General features: G+C 41.4%; 2 protein-coding genes across 5 annotated transcripts in view; one reads left to right on the top strand and one right to left on the bottom strand.

Moving 5' to 3' along the window:
• Positions 1-1,244: 1,244 nt before the first annotated feature.
• On the top strand, positions 1,245-5,111 carry GDF1 (growth differentiation factor 1). Its single transcript, XM_070931835.1, has 2 exons — positions 1,245-1,518; positions 4,165-5,111. The coding sequence occupies exons 1-2, from the start codon at positions 1,245-1,247 to the stop codon at positions 4,971-4,973; spliced, it is 1,083 nt and encodes a 360-aa protein (XP_070787936.1). The 3' UTR covers positions 4,974-5,111.
• Positions 5,112-6,287: 1,176 nt separating this feature from the next.
• UPF1 (UPF1 RNA helicase and ATPase) overlaps positions 6,288-25,302 on the bottom strand; it is a 34,334-nt gene continuing 15,319 nt past the window's right edge. For 2 of the 4 annotated variants that reach the window (XM_070944224.1, XM_070944215.1), the window contains exons 12-24: positions 24,879-25,043; positions 24,401-24,515; positions 23,965-24,108; positions 22,523-22,736; positions 21,995-22,112; positions 21,021-21,177; positions 20,359-20,501; positions 18,934-19,108; positions 13,673-13,754; positions 12,724-12,885; positions 11,067-11,284; positions 10,031-10,150; positions 6,288-8,731 (exon numbers count right to left, since the gene is read on the bottom strand). In XM_070944224.1, coding sequence (XP_070800325.1) covers positions 10,034-10,150; positions 11,067-11,284; positions 12,724-12,885; positions 13,673-13,754; positions 18,934-19,108; positions 20,359-20,501; positions 21,021-21,177; positions 21,995-22,112; positions 22,523-22,736; positions 23,965-24,108; positions 24,401-24,515; positions 24,879-25,043 — 1,810 coding nt within the window. In that variant the 3' untranslated portion in view covers positions 6,288-8,731; positions 10,031-10,033. Of the gene's footprint in view, positions 8,732-10,030; positions 10,151-11,066; positions 11,285-12,708; positions 12,886-13,672; positions 13,755-18,933; positions 19,109-20,358; positions 20,502-21,020; positions 21,178-21,994; positions 22,113-22,522; positions 22,737-23,964; positions 24,109-24,400; positions 24,516-24,878; positions 25,044-25,302 lie in introns of all 4 variants that reach the window. The other 2 variants (XM_070944208.1, XM_070944198.1) reach the window with 1 other exon arrangement.

Genomic DNA, 25,302 nt, shown 5'->3' on the forward strand with positions numbered 1-25,302 from the left:
CCTAGATCAGGGGTGACAAACTCACCTCGTTACGTGACGTATGATTTTTCCCCCCTTCAGTAAACCGGGCGTGGTCGTGGCCAGCGCATGACGCATCCGGCCTGCGGGCCACGACTTTTGACACCCGTGACTTAGATGGTTGAGAATCCCCCCAGACATAATACACCAAGGTTAATTCCAAGCCTTGCATCCCGGTCACATGCTTTCGTAACCGGATGGGAGACCACTAGAGTCCCAGCCAACATTGCCTTTGCCAAGGAAAGGACCCATGGTCCTACAAGGCCCCTTCCAACTCTGTTAATCTGATTTATGTGGTGTCAGCACATTGCCAAGGGCCAAGCTCTGTGGAAAGTATTTTTTTTAAATAGGTACTATGATTGATGGGTTAATGGTGGATTAATCTAGGTTGGTTTTTTTTCCTTGATTTGGTTCCATCCATTGCAGGGGTCTCCAACCTTGGCAACTTTAAGCCTGGAGGACTTCCAACTTCTAGAATTCCACAGCCAGCAAAGCAATTCTGGAAATTGGAAGTCCTCCAGGCTTAAAGTTGCCAAGGTTGGAGACCCTTGACCCTTGAGACCATTGCTTCTTGTTCTGAAGGCAGAACAAGACTACCATGGATGGAACCTAATCAAGGAGAGAATCAACCTAAAACTTAAGGAGAAATTTCCCAATAGAACAATTAATCAATGAAATGGCTTTCCACTAGTTGACTAGAACATGTAGGTGCTCCAACATTGGAGGTTTTTTTAAGAAGAGTTCAAACAGAGCTTTGTTTGAAGCAGACTAGGGTTTTCCTGTTTGAGCAGTGGGGGTGGACTAGAAGACCTCCAAGGTCCCTTCCAAATCTTATTCTTCACAGATTAAGGCTTTTTTTTAAAAAAAAAAAACATTGGTAGCTAAAAGGTATCTGTTGGTGGCTTGTGTAGCCTGAGGGCATCAAGAGAAAGTCAGCCCCGTTTTCCCTTCCCCCACCTCTTACCTGAAAGCCATCTCTGCTCAGGAGGGAGGCCTGCCCATCATTGCCTCAGGGCCTAGTCTGCCCCTCCCCAGAGATCCTTTGGCCCATGGGGGGGGAAGGAGGGGGGTCCACCTCCAATGCTTAAAAGGCTGGATCTCCCCCCACCCACTTCCCTTTCTCAGGCCAGCTTCCTTCCCAACTCCCTAGGAAAGTCCTTCCTTGCCCAACCAGGAGGCCTTTTTCCTCTCCAGCCAAGAAAGAGGCATCTGCCCTCGCTTCCCCCATGGGAACTCTATGCCTGGGAGTCCTGGTGGGGCTCGGGGTGCTGCTCTGGATCTTCCCGGGAGTAGGGGCGGCTTTGCACCCTCAGGAAACGGTGCTCCTGAGATCCCTGGGCCTGAAAACCAGGCCCAGCCCCAGATCGCCCGCTCCGGTGCCGCCCTGGCTGTGGAAGATGTTCCAGAAAAGAAACGAGGCGCCCAAGGAATCCCGCGACCCGTGTTGGGTGGAGGAATTTCAAGTCCCTGGAAACGTCATTCGGATATTCCCCGACCAAGGTAGGCTAAGGGGCGGGCGGGGTGCGGGGAAAAAAAAAACCGGGATGGGAGACGATTGTAAAAACGTGCGAGCCCGCCTTAAAGCCTCACTCGCAAGCCGGCCTTTTTTTTTTTTTTTTTTTTTAAATCCAAGGAGGAGCGCAAAGGCGGCCGAAGCGTTTCGGGGCGCGCGCGCGTAATGCGCTTCGTTGCTAACCCGGAGCGTGTGAATCTGGTTTTATTTTTTTGGGATTTATTTTTTGGGGATCTCATTGAACCCCCGAATCCGTGGAGCGGATCGGCCAGAGATTTGACCCAGGGTTCACCCCGAGTATGAGCGCTGCGACTTGCAACCGCTTAAATCTTTTCCTGCCCTGAGGTTTTAGAGGGAGCCCAGGCGCGTTTGGAGAAAAGAGAGCGCGCCTCATTGATGAAATTTACGCGCCGCCCGGTTTTTTCCTCTCATATTGCAACTTGCAGCCGTTTGGTTTTTCTTTTCTCAGGTTTTATTTTAGAGCAGTGGTTCTCAACCTGTGGGTCGGGACCCCTTTGGGGGTCGAATGACCCTTTCACAGGGGTCGCCTAAGACCATTGGAAAACACATATTTTCAATGGTTTTAGGAATAATTTTATGGTCGGGGGTCACCACAACATGAGGAACTGTATTAAAGGGTCGCGGCATTAGGAAGGTTGAGAACCACTGTTCTAGAGGGAGGCCAGGCGAGTTTGCAGAAAGAGAGCTCTTTATTTATTAAATTTACATGCCGCCCGGTTCCCCCCCCCCCCTTTCTGGACGGCTAGTTCCTCCTTTCCGGGGAATGCGCTTCGTTAGCTCGGCCTTCCAGTTACACCCCACCCCCCAACCCCCAAAATCAATGAAATGCCCAGCAAAATATTGATAAGGGTCAATTGCCTTTATCAAGTGGCATGGCTATGCATCAGCTAATCCTGTTTCTTCAGAAATTGGGTTGGAGCATATCAAGTTTAGCGGGTGTGGAGAAATGATTGGATTTGGAGAAGTTTCCCGTTTGAATGTGCGTACTTGATTTTGCGACTTGTGCGGGGAAGCTGAATGAAGCGGCCGTGGCGTTGAACAAAAACGGGGCGATCGTTGGAACGAGTTAACACGGAGAAAAACAAGGCGGGCGGAGGAGGGGTGGGCAAAGGAAAACCCACACTATATTTCTGTACGACAATTGAACTGCTAATATTTGAGCCGTTTTAATAAGGAGAAAATGGAAAATTAAATTAAATTGATCCACATTTCAAAAGAGCTTTCTAAATGAGGATTCTAACCAATAAGATAGTTTTTTTAAATGTAGAGAGAAATGCTGCATACTTGGAAGATGCAATATTTCTCTATTCCCCCCTTCAACATTATTATTTTGAGATCCCAAAGGGTAAAAAGGCTGCACGATCACCATCTCCCTGCGTGCGTCTTTTTCCCTTCCTTGCCATCTTTTTAAAAGTTAATTTTAACGTTAAGGTTTATAATTTAATGTTTTACCGTGTTGTTTTTATTTGGTGGCAAGTCCCTAGAGTCACCTCTAGGCGAGATGGGGGTGGCATATACATTTAATAAATACATAAATAAAAATGTAACGAAGGAATAAAATCTTATTTTTGAAGGATAAAGTTGTAGCTTTAGAAGGTACATTTCTAATTGCTGCTAAACACAACCCCTGAAATCTGTATTAGGGCAGCCCTAATTAATCCAATTAATTAATGGATTAAAAGAAAAATGCTCAGCCTGATAACCAAATGTTCAGTTGGTATTTTTTTCCAAGTTGGCTGGGTTTCCTATTTTTTTTTTTCCCTTTTTCTTGCATCTGGCCAATTAGATTCAAAGTGGAAGCAAAGTAGGCGGCCTCATTTCATCAGTTTCCAGCATTGTGGAATATGCACCCAACTTTATCCAAGGAAAGATCCAACCAAACCAATCCAAATCCATATAGGTTTGTTTGGCTGAATGACCTTGGTGGCCATACAGATGATGTCATAACAGTGGAACTAGGACAACTCACTTAGTGACCAAAGTTACGACGGCACTTTCTGATTTTCCTGTTGCTTTTTTCATCGCCATTGTAGCTGCAAATGGTCGCTAACCCATCAAGTTACCTTGAGGGAAGATTTATTTATTTTATTTATTTTAGTAAATTTCTATACCGCCCTTCTCCCGAAGCACTCAGGGCGGTGTACAGCCAGAAATAAAACCATGACAATATAAGAATTAAAAGCAATTTAAAACAAATAAATTGGCCGAAAACTCTAATAAAACAACCCATTAAAATAGTAAAATATTATTATTTAGGCCAGCCCTGCTTGTTGGAATAGTAATGTTAATAGTAAAAAGATGGGTGGCCTATAAATTTTATAAATAAAATAAACGAGGCAGTCACTAAACAAGGATTATCTGTACATTTACAATGGAGCTCTTCCTCCTTTGTTTTTCAGGAATGACTTTTCCTCTCTGTGGTAGCCTGGGATAGAAAGACTGATTAAAAATATTAAGGCACTAAAAAACAAATCAATTTCTTTTAGTCCTAAATGTTTAGTGAGTGGCAGTTTGTCTGATGGTTGTTCCCTTCTCCCCTTACCCGAGATGTTTTCTGTCTGGTTACAATTCTGATGGCCCTAAAGTGCTTTTGATTTCTACACCCATTCTAGGACACTTGATCCACCGAGAAGAACCCGAGAGTTGGATATGTCTACAAAAACGGCTATATTTTAATTTCTCTGCACTGGAGGAAGGGGAACAGTTGACCTTGGCCCAGCTGGAGATTCAGTTCAGCCACAACCAGTACCAGGGTTCCAGCTCGGTTCATCCCTTTGAGTTAAGCCTGTATCGGGCTCCCCAGGTGACCTTGCGTGGCATGCCGGCCCATACTTACAGCCGCCAGCTCCTGGTGGAGCAATCCTTCGTCCACCTACGCAAGTCCTTTGCCTTCAACTTGACCGAGGTGGCGAAGGAATGGCAGACTCCATCCAAGAATTTGGGCTTGTTCCTCGAAATTAGCCTCCCGGCGTCACCCGAGAGCAGCTTATGTTCCAAGCTCAATTCCATACTCAGCACCTCCCTGTTGGTGGTTTCCCTCACTCCTGGGCAGTGCAAAAACCCCAGGAAAAGACGCAGCACTTACTACATGCCAGTCTCTGCCAGCAACATTTGCAAACCCCGCCGGTTGTACATCAGCTTCACCGAAGTCGGTTGGGAGAATTGGATCATTGCTCCACAAGGTTACCTAGCCAACTACTGCCTCGGCGAATGCCCTTTTCCCCTGACCGAGGAACTCAATAGTACCAACCATGCCATCTTGCAAACCATTGTACATTCTCTTGATCCCGCCGGGACCCCTCAGCCTTGCTGCGTCCCCGTCCGCCTTTCACCAATCTCCGTCCTGTACTATGACAACAATGATAACGTCGTGTTGAGACATTATGAGGATATGGTGGTGGATGAATGTGGCTGTCGGTAAGATGATTCACCAGATTCTCCTTGGTCAGTTGCTGTTTCATCAGCCTCTTTCCTGCTGTATCTTTAGTTGAGCCACCAGATGTTCAGTTACGATCACCTGGTTGAGCGGATAGAGGATCCATGTAGTTATGGGATCTTAAAGTGGGATGCAAAATTGCTAGAGTTGTGTACAATTTATGGGAAAGCTATGTCTTACATCACCATTAATCTATTTTTAAATATGAGCTAAGTAATTTGTTAATTATTCCCAAAACCAAAACAACCAGAATTAGTTTTACAAAAGTAATATATTTTAAATTGCTGTATGATTTGATTTTAAAATTCTTTTATCTTGGTTATTAAATAAAGAAAAACTCATTGTGAAGCTTGTGTTATTTGTTCACGATCTTCCTTCAAACCGAATTCCATCAAATTTGCTTGCATGGGATTGCTTGATTTCTAAAATAAGACCTAAGACCAAACACCAAGCACTATGCTTATCAAAAGAACATGGGAAGAATCTGCTAGACCAGTCTTAATAAATTTGTTTACAGCACTAGCCAACCAGTTGCTCTTCTGCAGCAGATAGACAAAAGATTTTTTTCTGTTGGGCACATCTTTAGTATTTAATATTTGCAGTAATATTACTTCTGCAAACGATGCTGATGCTGCCATCCAGGGCTTCTGCATGCATTTTTAAAGCTAGCAGCCACCATAATCTGATACGAAAATTCTGAAGTATCAATGCTAAGTGTGAAAGGCCACTAAGGAATGCAAAGGTACATGGATTTTGGATTCTGAATCTTCACCTTTTACTAACTACTAAATACATCTTGCTGAAGGGATGAGACTGGAGACAGGACTGGATTTTAAAATTGCAATATAAAATGCACAGCATATGCTGTAGTAGTCCCTAGTTAACAAAAAAAGCAGGTGTGGCCAATGACTCCAGTAAAAAACACTACAAATTATTCCTGTATATATATTTGATGCAGATTAAAGAAGTGGAAGTCTCCAGCACAATACTATGTAAAAAATTCCAAGAGAAACTTGGAATAAAAGAGAAAGATTTAACGAGCATACCATATTCCTGCAACTAGCACTCGGGAGCAAATCTTCATTTGCTCCCAAGCGCTAGTTGCAGGAATATGGAGTGCTCGTTAAATCTTTCTTAAGAGGGTAATTGGCAAAAGCCAATACAATTTAAAAAATATAAGATGAATGTGTGTGCGCCTCTCTCTCTGTAATATTGAACTGTTCTGACTGAAAGCTCCTTGTAGGTTTATTACTACACATCTTAACAACTATAAACATCAGAATTTTGAGTCCACAGGCACAGAATGCAAGCGTTTTTTATTAATTTGATGAGAAACAGATTTTAAAACAAACTGAGACAGAAAAAAAAAATCAGCACCGCGCTAGCACTGATGTTCTGGTGGGGTTTTGCACTGAAACTCAGCATTTTATAACCTCTACAAAAGGGGAGGGGGGGAAATCAACACGAAGAGGCAAGCATTGCTACCTAAGTGAAATGTGAGGAGGGAAGGGGAAGGAGGTTAGGAAGACAGTGAAAGGACGAGTGGATTGCATTGCACAAAGAGGTTTAGCATTTAGTCTAGCTCAAAAATCTACACAGCCACACAGCGAAGGGGATGGTAGAAGAAAAGAAATTAACAAGCAGTTCTCCAACAGTCGGAATAAAGATTCCACGTTTCAGGCAGGAAGGTGGCCTGTCTCCCTTTCCCATACACATGGTAGAAGTCTAAACTCTGGAGACGTTTTCAATTAATAAGAACAATTGCAGATTTTCAATTCATGTGTTCCCCTCTTCCAAAACCTGCAATATAAAGCAAGGCCCGGTGAATGCTAAATGGGCAAAAGAAGCCAGATAGGCTTTCTTGCATAATGGTGTCAAGGGTTTGTTGTTTTTTTGGAGGGCAGGGCATTAGGGCAAAAGTGGGAACGAACATTACACAAATGTCCAAATTTTTAAAATAAAGAGGAGGTTCTAAAGTTCATTCATGTAAAGCTAGGGGGATTCCTCAACATATACAAAAAGTTAAAATGGACGCTTAGAGCCCTTTGATTGGAAAAGAAACCTAAATTCATTTTGTTTGGGTTTTTAAAAATCCCACAACTGGGCAGTTGGTCAAACTGTCTCTGATAAAGGAACTCCACCTTTGGTGGCAAGAAAAATCAAACCAATCATAGGCTAACAGGCCAGCATTCTCAATATTTTTATTGCAGATATGCATGCTTTCTGCTGTGAGCCAAGGTGACTTTTTTCATGGTTTTTTTCCCCCTTTTTTCTTTCATAAATTGGCCCTTTTCCAGTTGGGATTTGAAATGATAAATCAAAGGAGCCTGACTGAGGGTCCTGCACCTTCACGTGGTCTCCAGCTTCGTTTAAATTTCTGATGCTCATTCCACAGCTGAACTTCAAGAAAAATATACCCTCCATGCCAAAGATAGATTTTTTTGCCCCCGAGTGGCCACCCTTAAAATATCTGCCTGCTCTTCCTCCCCAAACTATCTCAATATATCATCAGAGAAGCTTTACTTCAAAACCAATATAATCCCCTGTTTCCACTACAGTTTTCCCAATGTCGGCAGCAACTAATAAAAAAAGCAGGTCAATCCCAGCGTTCTTCTTTCTCAGGGGCCAAAGGGCACAAGATACTCCTCTCCCTTTTGTAAAGCAGATACCTTAAACCAACAGCCCAGAGAAGAGCCCAGGCAGGAACCAATGAAAACTGACAACACCGTTCTGATTTCTCCACTGCACTGGCAGGATGCAATCGGCTTCCTTGCAAGATACCCCAAGAAGAAGAGTTTGATTGACTGAAATCACACAGAAGAGATTGGTATTCTAACTTGCGTTAAACGTACAGATATAGATATATATATGTATCTTTTACGGTTGGTTTGTTTTTTTTAGCATCTCAAAACAAGGATTTTCCTCCAGGTCCACTACTAAATTTCAGAGACAAACTTCTAAAAAAATATCCAGTGCTTCTTTGAAAGAATTTCTTTTTTTAAAAAAAGAAAAAAAGAACCACCCCATCTTTGCCATTCGGACTGTGGGTGAAGCCGCACGAGGCTCAAAGCCAGATCTTGGACAGCAAAACCCCCACATCTCAGAGTCGAGTACCAGTCACAGCTGGCTTCCCCACAAGCTTCAGGACGTTTTCTCTTGGATGGTGTGCTTGTTCCTAAAAAGGCCAACAAGGTCTTCCTTCCTTCCTTCCTTCCTTCCTTCTTTCTTTCCTTCTCTTGAAAACAAAAAACGGAGAGATTGGTACATGAACAACTCTGAGATGGGTGTTTTCCTCTCCCCACCTGTTCTAACTGTGAAACCCTGCTTGCAATACGAACGGAATGAAATGATTCTTCTAAGACCCTTCCTCTCTTTCTCAGTGGGTGTGTTGGTGGCAGGGGAGGGAACAGGGAACTTCGCTGACCACTCAGTTCTTCCAGGGCGAGTTAGTTCTCCCTCCCAGTGAGGTGCCAGTTGGTCCTCCGGTGCTTCTCTTCCCATCTCCGGTCAGTCTCCTTGCCTCAGTGAGCTAGCAGTGGGCTCTCTTCTTTCTCTTTCGCTCTCTCGCTCGTCTTTCTCCTCTCCGTTGGTTTCTCTCTTTTTATCCCTCTCTCCTGTTGCTCTCACAGAGTCGCTTCAGTTTTAGCAGTGGAAAACAGGTATCCATTTTATTTTATTTTTATTACCCTGAATAAATTGCTGTTGAACTAAGCTCCACATAAGCTTAGCTCTTCTCCTTCAACCTAAAGGAAAGAGAAAGATGTCATCAACATCACAAGCTCTGGTTAAATTTCTGAAAACTTTCCTCATCAAAAACAGTTCAACGAATGGGCATAGCTCATTCATTAATAATAATGTATTATCAGTGCCATAACAGGCTGGGACAGCCTATAAATGTTATAAATGAATTACAATAGTAAAACTACAGTTAAATCTTAAACCAAGACGACACTGACACCACTTCCAAAGTAGCACTTTCTCATATGTTGGCATTCATATTTCTTCAAGAGGCCCAAATATGCCCAGAAGTGAATCATAAACTATGCTGTTAGTAGAATGTTTGTATTCACAATTGTAAAGAACTGGGCCCTTTACATAATAAAAAACCCCAAAATGATAGAAACAATTGATATGTGGGACTTGCATTTAATATGGAGAAAAAAACTGCCTCTCTCTGTGACAATTCCATTCAGATAGCCTGATCAACAGCTATTGGTAATTGCCCATCTATTAAGGTTTTTAATGTTTCAAAGACGGTCTGTTTATTGATTCATGTCAATTTATTAGCTGTCCAACTCTAATGGAATATAAGTTGTGGTAGGAAGTTTCACCACAGAATGATGCCTCGTATGAAATGCTTCATTTGATTAAACCAAAATTTACCCATTCAATTTCACAGGGGATTCCCAAACGGAGACTTAGGAGACAGAGGAAAAACATTTTTTTGTTTTTTTCAAATCTCAAAAATATTATAAAAGCAAGATGTTTTTCTCAGCAGAACCTAATATTGAGGTTGCATTGGATCTGAAGGAAAAAAAGGGGAGTGTAATTTTGTCATCTTGGAACTTTTTCCTGAGTTGGGGACTAAAACGCAAAGCGAATTGGAAACTAATCAAGGAGAGAATCAGCCTAGAATTAAGGAGAAATTTCCTGGCAGTTAGAATAATTAAATGGAACAGATTCCCTCCAGAAGTTGTGGGTGCTCCATCACTGAGTTTGGACAACCATTTGTCTAAAATGGTATAAGGTTTCCTGCCTGAACAGGGGGTTGAACTAGAAGACCTCCAAGGTCCCTTCCAACTCTGTTATTCTATTATTCTCCTTAGCCTCTTTTTGTCGTCTCTAGTTGAATATTATTAGCATCTTCATAGCCACAAATTAAGTCAGCAATCTTAAATAAGCAAAAAGAAGCAAAACAATCCAAGAACATCTATTTACAGATTCCTCTTATGTATGGGAGGCTTGACTATTCAGAGCAGCTGAGAAGGCAAGAGATACTGATGAGACTATCAAGTTATTTTTTACCCCTTAAACCACCTTACACTCTAATACTGTGACAGCCCCGTCACTCCATGTTGATATGCGCGTTCCCCCTGGTAAGTTGAATCCTGCGACAGGGCCACGTCAATCTGAGATTTAAACTCATCACCAAGGTAACTATCCTGAAGAGAGAAAAAATAAACAAAATTTTAAATAAGCATATTTTTTTTCATCCAGAAAAATCTACTGAGCCATGAGGTGAGAGATACTGATAAAACTAAGATATACTTAGTTTTCTTTTCCTAAGTCTGGTAGAAGCGACCATTTTACAGAAACAATGAGGAAACAAGCAACTCAGGACTTCTGAAGAGCAGCAGAATAATTCAAGATTAAAACCGTTGATAGACAATTCAAAACTGTTTAAGAACCAATTTAGCAGATATCTAGAAGGATGTTTCCCAATTTTGTCATCATCACAATCAGGGGTGAAATCCAGCAGGTTCTGACAGGTTCTGGAGAACCTGTAGCAGAAATTTTGAGCAGTTTGGAGAACCAGTAGTGGAAATTTTGAGTAGTTCGGAGAACCAGCAAATGCCACCTCTGGCTGGTCCCAGATTGGGGTGGGAATGGAGATTTTGCAATATCTTTCCCGCAGGAGAGGGAAGGGAATGGAAATTTTCCCCTGCCAGTCCCACCATGCCATACCACACCACACCACACCCACCACAGAACTGGTAGTAAAAAAATTTGGATTTCACCACTGATCTCAATGGTTTATGATACTTAGCCCACTTGTGCAGGATAGTAAGTAAATTTCTCAAATGAAAGATTGATCAGAGGAGATTCTTAAACACTAGACACAAGACAATTTGAGGCAGTCTTCCCAATCCTGTACTCTTCAGATGTCAGGTTGCAACATCTAGCATTAATGGGGGTAAATAGTCTTAACACATTTTGCATACAACAGGTAGCAAAAGAAGTTTGGCCTTTAGAGGAAACCTCTCTTGGATCTTAAATCAAGAAGATTGTGCCACCACTTAACATCTCTGTAGAACTCAGAATAACTTCCCCAAGCAGCACCTGAGAAGCAAATGTTACCTGTGACAATTCTGGCTGGGAGAGGCCAGGCTGGCTCATCTGCGAGGGTTGGCTCATGGAGATGTAACCCTGAGTCAAGGGGCCCTGAGAGAAAGGCTGGGAGACCACATCTTGGCTGGCCTGGCTGTTGGGGAGGTTCGACTGGCTGGGTCCTGGAATCCCAAAACGATTCTTTTGTCGCCCACCACGGCCAGTTTTGCCTTTCAGGTTTCCACGTCCTGCAAGGACAACCAAATCTCAATACAGGTAGTCCTCGACTTACAACCACAGTTAAGCCCAACATTTCTGTTGTTTTAAGTGAGATATTTGCTAAGTGATATTTTGCCCCATTTTGCGACCTTTCTTGCCACAGATGTTAAAGTGAATCACTGCAGTTGATAAGTTAGGTTTGCAAAAAGTGATCCCATGACTCCGGGACACTGCAACCGTCAGGCTTTTGATCAGGCGACCATGGGGATGCTGCAATGGTCATTAGCGTGAAAAACGGTCGTAAGCCACTTTTTTCACTGCCGTTGTAACTTCAAATTTTCACTAAATGAACTGCCGTAAGTAAAGGACTACTTGTACACAGAGTTAAAACTTTGTTTGGCAAGACTGGACTCCAACTGGGTAGGTGGTATCTACATCTAGGATAGATCACATTCTATGTGCATGAAAGTACTAAACATATAATATGAAGGAAATCTTAAATATGCTACAACAGACCTGGGCACATCTGGCTCTTTGACTGTCCCTGCCCATCCCGCAATAGGCAACTTTTTTAAAAAAAAAATACATATATGCGTGTGTGCATGCCTTTGCACCTTCCTAGGCCTATTGGCTCAGCCCTCCACAACAGTCCCAGTTTGGGAAAATTAACTGCCCACCCGTGCTAGAAATTCCCAACTAAAAACCTGCCTTTCCAGTTAAAAAGTTATATACAAAGCTCTTAAGCAGAATATGTTGCTGAGTGTTAACTTCCCTCACACACACAGCAATTTCAAGGCTAATTGTCAGCGATAATTTTATTCTCTGTTTGACAAAAATATGTAAAAGGAGGAGTTGCTTTCTGGTTCTGAAGTAAGCAAGATCAGAACAAGTCAGATGCACAGAAATTTAATAGTCGGCTTCATTTACAAGGGCCTGCTGATGGAGCACAATGCAATCTTGGGAGTAAACCTCTTTCACTGACAATATATTTTATTTCATATATATCACACTGCTCTACTACTTATGGAGGGCACTGGAGTTGTGATGCCCTTCAATGATTTATAGCAGGGTACCCAATGTTGGCAACTTTAAGACTGGTGGACTTCAACTCCGAGAATTCCCTAGCCTGGCTGGGGAATTCTGGGAGTTGAAGTCCACCAATCTTAAAGCTGACAAGGCTGGACACCTCACTTTATGGTCGTTGTCTTTTCTTATATTTTTGTTTGTACTTTTTTTTGTATTTGGATACTGCTGAGAATTCAGAAATTGTGGTTAAAAAAAAAAGCCAGTCAATTGATCAATACATACATGTGTACTGAAGATGAAATCTTCTAAATGTCAAGCTAGAGACATGTCATTTAATGACATCTGCCAGAGGTTGCAAATTACAATCCTTTCTCTCTCCCTCTGCCACCCACCCACCCACCCCCGTGCATAACAAAATAATTTGCACCTGCAAACATCCCACCTGCAGCTGGTCCGTTGGCCTGTCCAAAGTACCCTGGTGGTGGCATGGGAGGCATCACCAAGTTGAATGGGATAGGAATGTTCATGGTAGTGACGTGACTGGGCCCAGCACTGATCATCCCAATCTGATCATGGGTTTGGAAATACATGTTGGAGGGCCGGCCTGAGAATGGGGGGAGAAAGATGGTGAGTAGTTTTAAGATAAGATAGCTGCTGTAATATATTTCTTTTACCCGGATTTGTTTTTCTCTCCTTGTACAAAATGGGATAACTTTTGATTTGGCACATGGAATGGCACATGGAAAATCCGTAGCATGTATCCCACCAAATCTACTGGGCAAAGGTGAGTTGCTCTTGGCAAGCAACCCCACTGAACAAACTAACAAATCAGAACAATTAACAACCGCAGAAGGCAAAAGGCAGGCTGTAACTAGTTTAGGAATTTAGCTACCGTATTTTTCAGAGTGTAAGACGCACCTACCTTTTTTGGTGAAGAAAAGAAGAAAAAGAAATCTCCCTCTGCCTGAGCAAGTTTCATTTTCGTTTTCAGCATAGCTTGATTAGCACAAGGGGGAAAAAAAATCTGCTCCCAGCAATTTACTTCTTTGCAGCAAGCAGCAGAGCCCTGAGCAAAACAGCTAAGAGCAAATCAGCTGAGAGTCAGGAGGCCCATCCAAACAACTTGTGCTAATTAGGCTGTGCTGAAGCTGAAAGGAGCTTTTTTTTTCTTGCTGTTTGCTTGCAAGGAGGTAAACTGCTGCGAGGCAGAGGCCAAAAGGTGGGGGCCAGTGAGTAGGCAGGGCTACATTTGGTGCGTAAGATGCACCTAAATTTTCACCCCCTTTTAGGGGGGAAAAGGATGTGTCTTATACTCCGAAAAATACGGTATTTTGTGCCTAGGAGCCAATGTATCACTTATCTGGATTACAGAAAGCGCTAACATCTCTTACCTTGGCTGCTGCGATCATAAACTGATCCAGGGATAATAGCTTCACGGGCATCATACATAGCAGTTGTCATAAACCGGGCTCCCTAAAACAGAATGCAAATTAAAATGTATGAAGAGGAAACAAAAACTATTTTTGTTCTGTCACAAACATCTGGAATAGTTACAGAGAGAAGACTAACTTCTTGTCTCTAGGCGAGATGGGCGGCATACAAGTCTATCAAATAAACTTTCCTTATAGGACTGTTGAACACGTTTACAATGTACTGCTATACAGCTTTACTGCCAGCTCTGCAAAGGGCTCGAGTTTTGCTAGAAAAGATACATGGGAGATGCCCCCAAAGCTGCTGCTTCTGCTGCCTTATGCAAGATGACTCATGATCTGAATCAGTTTAAAACAGATGTTTACTTAATTTACTGATTATATGGGTGGAGTGACTAACTTATCATATAACAGAAATTGAAGGCGTTCTCCAAGCCACTGAGTCCAAATTTATCTGTGTGAATATGTGGAGTCCTTAGTGCTCTCTGAGCTTGGTTGTTTGCAGATGTTTCATTGCCCAACTAGATAACATAATCAGTGCTAGTAAGTGGTGGTGTGGGTTTACTCTGTTTATATGCGCTTGTCCTACCAATGTTGGTGGGGGTGGGGTTTTCTCCCTGGTAGTTGCTTCATTAAGGTAGAACTTTTTGCTTGATTGTTTCCTGGTGTTAATCCCCAATTATCTGGGTATTTGCTGATGGACAGGATGTACTCTGGTGTTTTTGTTCCGTTCTTAGTGTTTTTATTGTCTCTTTTGAATGATATGTAAATGTGACTTATCTCTATGTGTCTATTGATTTGTCTGAATGCCAAACTTCCTGAATTCCCTAGCATTTTGCATTTAGCTTAGTCTAGGATGCTTATAGTTTCCCAGCTGAAACTATGGTTGAATCTGTCCATGTGGAATTTTCATCCTATCTTCTGACAGTGCTCTGCTGGTCTTCTGCCTGTCTGTCCTACATAGCAGTTGTGACAGTCCTTACATTGTAGATCAGGGGTCACCAAACTTTTGAACCTCAGGGACCACTAAATTCATAATTTTAAATTCTGTGGACCACTAATATGATCTGCCTAATGACCGTCTGGGTGGGTGTGCCCAACTCCTTGCTCCTCACCCAGGCTCCTTAGGGCCCCAACAGGAAGCAGTTATTGGAGCTAAGCAGCCACCACGAGAAAGAGTTGGCAAAACAGCTCAGTTCAAATTGGATCTGACTGAGGAGGCGGCTCAGCAGAAGCACCTCACTGAGGACTAGGGGCATAGGCTTTCCAAGCAGAGTGAAGACCTGCAGGAGTGCAAGGCCAGGTACATGCGCCTGAGGCTCAGCGGGCTGAGATGGTCAGCCAGTTCCAGGCCATGATGCAGTCCCACTGGAACAAGGCCCTCCAGCTCTTCACCACCAGCAGTGCTTCCCTCCAGCCTTCGCCCAAAGCCCCGCACCAGGAGGCCGAAACAGACCCAAAGTTGGAATTTCTGCCCCCCTCTGACCCACACAAGAAGACCCAGAAGGGGGAGACTCTCTGCAGCAACACAAATGTTCATTGCATGTATCCATCCCAGGGGCCGTAACCATGATTTAGTGCAATATTAAAAATGCAAACAATTTTTCTGCGGACCACCAAAATTTTCTCACGGGCCACCAGTGGTCCACGGACCACCAGTTGGTGACCGCTGTTGTAGATGATCTTCTTCCTGGGCTACTGTGTCTTTTGATTTACTGAAGATGTTTTCAATGGCTTTTGTTGGTTTGCATGCTATGGTGATGCCATCTGTTTGTAACAGTCTGTTGGTTATTTCCGAGATGTTTTTGATATATTATCATGTTATTCTTTTCATACTTTGTATTAGTTATGCTGTACTGGGCTGAGTGATTAACAAGAAAATAGAACCCTAATCAAGGAACTACTAAGGAGAAAATTATACCTCCTCAACCCTCAAAAATTTAATCCTGAGCTACGTATATTCCATTTCTTGTAAAATGACTCTTCCAGGTAACTTAACAACCACTCTTGCTGGTAACTTGTCCTTCTATTATTCTTTGTACATGAGCAGCCTTTTTTCTTGAGAGATCTTCACAAAGCTTTTTGCATAGCCACATTTGCACTTTCAGTTGTCCTCCCTTTTTTCCCCTCATTGGAATTATCATTATCATTGTCATTGTGTAATTATATTCCTTTATAATAAGAGTCTCCATCCCAAGCTGAGTCTTTTCCCACTTGCTTCATCTGTCATGAAATTCTGCGACTGATTATGGGCAGCTTTAAAAATCCTTAAAATACATTGAATGGTTATTTTTTCCCCACTCTTCCTATTACTTTCATTTCAGCCAAGTCTTCTAATTAAGTTAGAATCAGGTCCAGATTAGTTTACCCACTTAATCTCTCCTCGCTGCTTTTCATGTTTGTTTGAAAAATCTGTACTTTAAAAAGAAATATTGGAGAACACTACCTCGATCTTCTCCTTAGTATGGTGTGTGTAAATCAATATTAATAGCAGACTGGCATATATTTGCTTCTTGTTGTAGCCCAGATATTCCCTATATCTCTATTTACTTGGATTTCTGAGCAAGACTGGTTACTTTAACATACATTCCAATTCTGTCTTTCTACTTCAGTAAACTGCATTCTTAACTATCATATTCCACTTGGAGAATTCAATCTACTAACTCTCTAATAAGCAATCCCTATTTTTCACTGAGCATTTTGGTTAGCCTCATTAAAATAGTTCGTCTTTCTAACATTTGCAAGTTTTATCCGAGTTCCTTATTTCAAGACTTTCACCTTCAAGCCACACCAGTGAGTTTAAAATCTTCTCAAATTCACCGTGCTTCAAGCTGATCAGTTTTGATTTGTGTGATGTAACCCAACTTCTACTACAGGGTTTCCCAAACTTGACAACTGTAAGACTGGGGAATTCTGGAAATTGAAGTCCATGCGTCTTAAAGTTGCCAACACTGGGAAACCCTCTTTTTCAGCTGCCTAGCTAGTCACTCATGTGCAAATATTCCCTTCCTGGTTCTCTTCCAGGGGCTGGGAAGCTAAGAGGAGGTGGCAACCCATGCTTCCAGGTTCTTGAACGTCCATCTTCTAGCAGTTTTTCTTTGCAGCACTGCGTGTCTCACATGGATTAACAGAAAGGGATAACAGTCAGCAGACTTGATAAGCTTTGGAGGTTGCCATGTCACGTGCCTGGATTCTGCTTTTGGCACACAGAAGATTATGAAACATGCCTATGCTTATTTCTAGCACTGGTGAGGTGATATAAAAGTAAATACCATCAGTGCAGTATTATTGGTGAGCTTTAGGTTGCCTGTACCTTCTGTATGCCCTTGTCACAGGTGGTCCTTGACTTACAACAGTTCATTTAGTGAAATCACTGAAAAAAGTGACATGACCATTTTTCACACTTGCGACCATTGCAGCATGCTCTTAGTAACATGATTTACATTCGGATGCTTGGCAACAGGTTCATATTTATGACTGTTGCAGTGTCCCGGGATCAGGTAATAATCTTTTATCTGATCTTCTGACAAGCAAATCAATGGGGAAGCCAGATTCACTTAACAATCATGTTACTAATTTAATAACTGCAGTGATTCACTTAACAAATGTGGCAAGAAAAGTCGTAAAATGGGGCAAAACTCACTTAACTAACTTCTCACTTAGCAATATAAATTCTGGATTCAATTATGGTCCTAAGTCAAGGACTACCTATATCTTATAGAAACAAGAGGTTGCATTTCAAAATACACAAATTTGCATGTTGCTTTGGAGGGATTTTTGCTGAATTTTTGTTTGACTGCTCTCCTGTCACCTGATACTAAGGAATATGCATGAGTTTTGTTTTTTAACTGCATGGCCTAAGGACAGCACCACAAATTAGGTATCATCTTTCACATTTGATCCGGGACTCAGTGACTTGCAGTCCATGGTACTGTTAGCAAAGGTAAAAGATTCCCTCGTGGTGAGCCTAAACTCTGGTGATTGCATCCATTCAGGCTTCTTGAAATCTCTTTCTTCTCTTGTTTTTTTTTTCCAGGGTTTTATTGTATTTGTTGATTTAGAAAATTTGTATGGCTTCACACTCACTCTCAGTGACTCCGGGCGGCTTAGGAAAAACAAAAACCTAACATAGAATAAAAACAGTAATTCCACACACCACTTTTCACAACTATATGCTATTATTGGAATGAGGACTGCTTATTCTATTTTGTCAGTGAAATATTATCACTCTTAATAATCTTATTTAACTTTATTACCAGCTTTCCCTTTATTGCCTCTATTTCTCCAGCATACTATCCAACTTCTAAAAACAGGTAGCCCTCACTTTCCAACCACTCATTCAATGACTGTTCAAAATCACAACAGCACTGAAAAAAGACGTATGACCAGTCCTCTAAATTGTGGCCATCACAACTTTCTGCGGTTACAAGATTGGGATTCAGTAGCTTGGCAAGTAGAACATATTTACAACAGCTGCAGCATCCCACAGTCACATGATTGCCATTTGCAACCTTCACAGCTTGCCTCCAACAACCAAAGTCAACGGTGAAGCCAACAGGAAGTCACAATTCATGGTCAGTGACATTGTACTTAATGATCACAGGTGATTCTCTAATGACCACAGCCAGAACTGCTGTCATATGTCAGGCATGGTGATATGACTTTTCATTTTATGATGAGTCACTTAGTGACAGTATTGTCAGTCTCAATTGTGGCCAATAAATGAGGACTACCTATATTCTTAAGCCTAAAAAAAAGAAACTTGTCACTTTTGTTTGCTCTCATTTTTACAATCAGAAAAACTATAGGTTGAAATTATTTTTTTTGTGTTAACATTTAACATTATTCCAGATGTTCACCTTCCAGTTTTTACTTTCATGAACTCATATGAGTTCCTCACTTTCAGTGAAATGGTATTATCCATACAACAGCTGTGTATGAATTCCTACTTTGATTCTAGTTATCATTATTTTCAACCCTATCTTTCTTATAATAAATGCCCTACACAGGAAAAATAAACACAAAGATAGTATTGTCTTAATCGCTTTCTCCAGTCAGTTCTTAAAGCAGTTTCTTCTTTATTGTAAGGGGCCTCTAGAATAAAACAGGTAGTCCTCGACTTACAAACACAATTGAGCCCCAAATTTCTGTTGCTGAATGAGATTTTTTTTTTTTTTTTTTGCAGTAAGCTCAAAAAGAAGACTGCTCTGCATGGAACTTACTGGATTGATAGTGTTGACCAGTTTTCGAGGCTTGCTAAACTGCATGAGGCTTTCACGGAGATTGTTCAATGGTCCCTCCACCAAGACCTTTTGCTCTTTGTAGTAGTTCAGAAGGTGATTCCAAAGAGGTTGTTTGGAGAGTGCCTTTGGATTCCCAACAATAATGACCCCATATCTAAAAAGACAACAGTTAAGAGACTATGAAGGGTTACTTGCTTACCAACTCATTCACACTTCAAGTTACTTGTTATTAATATTGCAAGGATGACCCACTCTTGAATATTGCCCATTGTATTTTCTTTAAATCAGGCAGCTTATAACTACTGAGATACGAAAATATCATATATGGAAAATGCCTTCCTAGTCAGTGTCCTTTCAGGACCGTCGTTGCCTGGGCCTTCCAGAGATATCACCTAAACTGATTTTAATCTAATGGTAGTATTGTTTCTCCTAGTTTTAGTATGTACATTGATTTTGTTATTTGTATAGGCCTATCATACTATTTTCTTTGGTATTCAATTTAATTCATTCAGCACTGTAGCTTTAATACTACAGCTTGTCCCTGACTTGCAACCATTCCTTTAATGACCATTCAAAGTTACAATGGCACTAAAAAAAGTGACTTATGACTGTTTTTCATACTTACAAACTTGCAGCATCCCCAAAGTCACATGATCAAAATCTGAATGCTTGACAACTGGCTCATATTCATGACGGCTGCAGTGTTGCAGGGTCATGCAATCGCCTTATGCAATCTTCTGACAAGCAAAGTCAATGGGGAAGCCAAATTCACTTAATAACCATGTGACGACAACAACAGTGTTTTTACTTAACAACTGTGGCAAGAAAGGTCGTAAAATGGAGCAAAACTCACTTAACAACTAACTTGCTTAGCAACATAAATTTGGGGTTCAACTGCCGTCATAATTTTTGTAATTTTAACCAGTTTTTACATCTGTAATTGTCAAATGTTTGTGTTTTATCTTGTTATAAGCCACTCAAGAGTTGCCTTGAATTATGAGATGGGCAGCAAACAAATTTGATAAGTAAAAATCACAAACATGTCTTCTACATTTACCCATAAACACTTGAGAAAACCAAAGAAATGTCACACACATCCTTGCCTTTTTATCTTTGATTTTGCAAATAACTCTCAAGATTTCTTAGCTAAATAATGTATTTAAAATGAATATGAAATGAAATACATTTGAAGTTTAAAAAAAATTGGCAGAGCTTTTTAACAGCCGTACAAGTATAATTAATAGCTGCCTGAGCCAGTGAACATTTTTTTTCAACTTGAAAAATATCTTTTCAGATTGAAAAATGGTTTTTTCCCCCCCAATCTGGTTCCATCCAATATGGGTAAATAAGGGTTTCTGAAAGCAGAGATGATTTCGGAATTGGATGATTCTGGAAAGTCCAAACCTTGCTCTTGTGAGAGCCACATTGAGACGCCGGGGATCATTCAGGAAGCCAATGCCTTGATGCTCGTTGGCTCTAACACAGGAGAGGATAATGAAGTCCTTCTCTCGCCCTTGGAAAGCATCAACACTAGCGATTTCAACTTCCTGTAAAGGGGGGGGGGAACAGAAGAGAGAAAGACTTCTCAAAGCAAATTTCTCATTTTCCCACATTTCAGTAACGCTATATAATACTGGTATCATATATTGCATGAATATGGAACATCTCTTCAGGATTCTAACTTTGAGATTCAGTATTTCAAAACAATAGAATCTCAGAAATAATCTTGTTTCATCTTTGCGTGTGGGGGAAGTGAGTGCACTCGCACATTACAAAATTTTTTATTTCAATAAATGGAAATGGAGGGGAATACTCACTGGATGAAATACTAGCCATTGTCACAACCCTCTCTCCAAAGCAAATAAGAATTACGGACTTAAATAGGTGTCTTCTCTAGGTTGAAGTTAAACTACGTATGTTTCTTTTTTTGAAGTTCCTAACTACGCCACTTCAAGTAAAATATTTGTAATTATAGTACATACGCTTTGAAACAAATGCAAAGACCAACTGGGTTTCTGCAAACCTGGGAATACAAAGAATCAAGAAAGAAAAGCATAACTGACTACCTGATAAAGCTTGGTATGCAAAGACCCACTAAACTGCATGTACTGCACCAAATATGAACGCTGGCCCTCATAGGGTGTGATGATACCAATCTGATCTGGCTTTGCACCAGCCTTCAGTAGCTTCGTGGTTATTTTCTCCACATTGGCTGCCTCTGTTCTGTAAGATAAGGGAGGAGAGGAAAGAAAAGTGAACTCAATTTCTTATATATAGTTTGTATGTTTATTCAAATATGCAAAGCATTTTCCTAAATATTAAAATGAGGAAGGGACAAGATTTTATTTATTACATTTCCCCTCACTTTTATTACTTTGCAATCAAGCCTTACAGTGGACATACCTAACATGCTTTCCTTCTATTTTTCCCAGAACAACCCTGAGAGGTAAGATGGGATAAGAGAGAGGAATAGGTCCGAAGTCATTGGCTTTCATGCCTAAAATAGGATGAGCCTCGGTGGCACAGTGGTTAGAGTGCAGTGCTGCAGGCTATTGCTGCTGATTGCCAGCTGCCTGCAATTTGGCAGTTCAAATCTCAGTAGGCTCAAGGTTGACTCAGCCTTCCATCTTTCCAATGTCGGTAAAATGAGGACCCAGATTGTTGGGGTCACAACAGGCTGACTCTGTAAACCACTTAGAGAGGGCTGTAAAGCACTGTAAAGCGGTTTATAAGTCTAAGTGCTATTGCTATTAAAACACATATTCTCCTGCCCAAGATTACCCAGCCAGCTTTCATGGAAAATCTCCAGGCTTCTAGTCCAGCACCTTAACCTAATCCAGCACCTTAACTATGAGACCAAACTGGCTCTCACAGTTAATAATGTTAATCTTTCTCTACTGACTAAATCACATTCTCCTATTTCTGAATAGAGCAACTCTATTAACTTTAAAAAGAGATGCCTTGCTTGGCCTACCAAGAAAACAACCGAACCTCTCCCTTCTTTCTAACGTATTGGTTGCCATTGATCTTTCTTTTTTACCTGTTCAAATAAGAAGTGCCAGAACTTGCAATTTCTTCTTGTCCTTGGGTCACGTAGAAAAACATGGGCTTGTCTGGCTGAGGCCATTGGAAGTCAAACCCCTTCTTCACACGGTCTGCTGCAGGAAAGATGGGACTCATTCGTCAGTATAAAGGTCTTCAGTGAATCCTATTTCATTTGATTAAAATGGAGATTTTTCAATCTCAAAGAAGCACCTCGGCAGCATCAACCCCCTCCCCCCTCCCAATAATCAACTGTATCCCAAGGTCTATACCAGCGTTTCTGAACCGTGGGAACTTTAAGAGGGATGAACTTCAACTCCTAGCATTCCCCAGCCAGCATAGCTGTCTGGGGAATGCTGGGAACTGAAGTCCATCCCTTTTAAAAGTTCCCACGGTTCAGAAACGCAGGTAAATACAATTGACAGAGATGCTTCTTGGATACTAAAGCCTGCCCCCCCAATACACCTAAATTCCCTGGAATCTAAATCCCCTCTGCATACATATATATATAAAAAAACCCATTTACCTGCAGTGACGCCATTCTGGAGTGACCCTTCATAAAAGATGTTGGAAGGAAAAGCACTCAGGGCTGGGTGCATGCGGTACTGGACTTGCAGGCGAATGGGCCGAATGCCCAATACCACCAGTCGCTCAAAGAGGGACTGCGACAGACCTGCTTTAGCTGCCTTCTTGCACATTACGACAGGGCCGAGCTGGCAATGATCGCCCACCAGGATCAACTAAGAAAAAGCACGAGATCCGGTCAATGCACGCACACACCTGCCATCTGCAGAAAGTCCTAGCTACTGAATATCAGGTGTCCATCGAAAGGCAAGGACTGAAAGCAGCTTTGAATGGTCCATGTTTCCAAGTGGTAACTAGGAAAGGGAGGAGAGTTTCTTTTCATCCGCTTTTGATTTACAGGTGGTCCTTGACTTACGTCCACAACTGAGACCAGAATTTCCGCTGTTAAGTGAGTCACAGACGATTTTATGACTTTTCTGTTACAGTATTAAGCAAATAACTGCAGGTGTTAAGTGAATCATTCAGGTGTTTCAGCAAAAATCTGGCTTCCCCCCATCGACTTTGCTTGTTGGAAGGCAACTGGGAAGGTTGCAAATGGGGTCACATGACAATGGGACAGTGGAACTGTCGATTGCCAAATTTTGATCATATGATAGTGGGGGTGACTGCAACACTTGTGTGAGGTCCAGAAATGTCACCTTTTCCCCATGCTGTTGTAATTCTGAACAGTCAACTAAATGAATGGTTGTAATTCGAGGATTATTTGTAATTCTGTCTCAGCCATTGAATGGGTGGCATTCACTTATGCCTGTTTAATCTCCTGACATAGAGATCCAGAGTCACCTTATTGCAGATGGGGAGCATATAAATTTAATAAATAATTTAAAAAATAAAGCTACTTATTCTTCTTCTCCACAACCATCTGAGTTCTACCATAGCCTTTGGGGTTTTTTCTCCCCTCTCCATCCAGCTTCATATTTTTTTCCAGACTTCATCAATTACCTCATTCTGGATTCCCCTTTCAAACCTTCTCAAGCAGCACACCAAATATAAATTTAGACAGAAATTTTAAAACACAACAATTTAGTATTTGCAGGTGGGCAATTGTGCAATGTGACTCCGTATCTAAAATCTCCATTTCAAACAATCTGAATTCTCTTCCTGAAGGTTCATGCAGGCCCATTTTTTTAAAAAAAACCACACACATAAGCAACCTGCTCAGTACAAACAAAACTCAAAAAGGAAAAAAAATACTTAAATAAAAAATGGAATTTCCAAATGTTTATTTACTTATTCCTATATCAAAGTTCTTAACTGCCTATCTCCCTCATAGACAGGCTCTGGGCGATATACAATTTATTCAATGTAATAAAACTTTAAAAACTGAATAATTTAAGATTTAAAATTTTTTAAATGTAATTTTTTAAAGCAGACCCAGCTTACCTGTTTTGCCCCAAGAACAACAGGCACCATGCACTCTGGTTCAGTAGCCTGTGTGCTTTCATCGATCAAAATGGAACGAAACTGCATTTTAGCAAGTCTTGGGTCGCCGGCTCCGACACATGTGCAACAAATGACATCTGCATTCTAAGGGGGATAAAACCACAAAGTTTCAGGATTGTGAACATATGGCACTGCTACTACCAACTGCTCCCCTGACTCTCTATACTAAGCTATGATACGGCTTCCTTGCATTGCGTGCCGTACCCACCAGGATTTCATTGCTGAAGAGTGTTTGGAGATATGATCACTCTTTGTTTTTGCTGCTCTGAAGATGAATAAGGAACAGCTCACCTACCTGCATCAGAGCAATCTTGAGCACAGAGTATCAAGTCCTGTGAGGAACCAGGACAGCAGCTAAGTACAAGGAAATGATTACCATTAGCAATTCCCGCTCAGCTGTTCGTTTAAGTGCTCGGTAGCGCTTCTCATCAGCAGATGACAGTTCCCCAGTCTCATCTTTCAGTTGCTGCAGTTTCTGGAGCTCCGGCATGCTGAGAAACAAAATACGCACTACTTAGGATGCTGTAAGTACAGGAAATGTTACAACTATCCTTGTTTCATTAAGTTGCATCCTGCTTTTAAGGTATCACAAAGGCAACAAGAATGAACACTGAGGCATTAGCCACAACAGGGAAAAAAGGCAGCATTAGACAAAAAATAAATGTAAACTTCTGTCTCAAAATTAATTTAAAGACACAAATAACTTCATTCTTTTTAATAAACTCAACCCTAGAGCAAAGAACTCTTAGCATAATGAGCTAAACTGAAGAGTTGTGGAAAATATGAAACTATGATCATCAGAATGAATGCAAGAATAAAAAATACTGACAAGACCATTTCCAGTAACATCTTACCTATCCATATTCCTGATCTGGTTATGCAATGCTAAGAAAGAGACAGGTGAATCAATGGCCTCACGGCTCTTTGCACACAGGCGCACCACCTTCAGCCCCGTCTGATGTATTTTTTCGGTCAGCTGATCCACAGCAATGTTACTTGGGGCACAAACCAGCACAGGCCTTTGAAAACAGCGTGAAACTCTGATTAGGTGAAAAACTGAGAGCAAACAATTCCACCCAACCAAAACCTCTATTTATTACATTTGGGATAGCGCTTGCAAAACTATAATTATAATATAAACAAAAGGCTAACAGAGATTACAAAAACAGATCTGCCAATATTAGATTATCCTGCCTTTATTACTTTATAAATAATTCAAGGCAGCAATAATACATAATACTTCCTCCTCCTCCTATTTTCCTCACAACCACTCCCCTG

This window comes from Pituophis catenifer, unplaced genomic scaffold (genome assembly GCF_029215685.1).
Source record: "Pituophis catenifer annectens isolate HBS135680 unplaced genomic scaffold, rPitCat1.0.hap2 SCAF_1, whole genome shotgun sequence".
Lineage (NCBI taxonomy): Eukaryota > Metazoa > Chordata > Lepidosauria > Squamata > Colubridae > Pituophis > Pituophis catenifer.

Coding starts and splice junctions, on each gene's coding strand:
- GDF1 (XM_070931835.1), top strand. CDS start 1,245: ATGGGAACTCTATGCCTGGGAGTCCTGGTGGGGCTCGGGGTGCTGCTC. Junction 1,519..4,164: donor TCGGATATTCCCCGACCAAG/GTAGGCTAAGGG, acceptor CACCCATTCTAG/GACACTTGATCCACCGAGAA.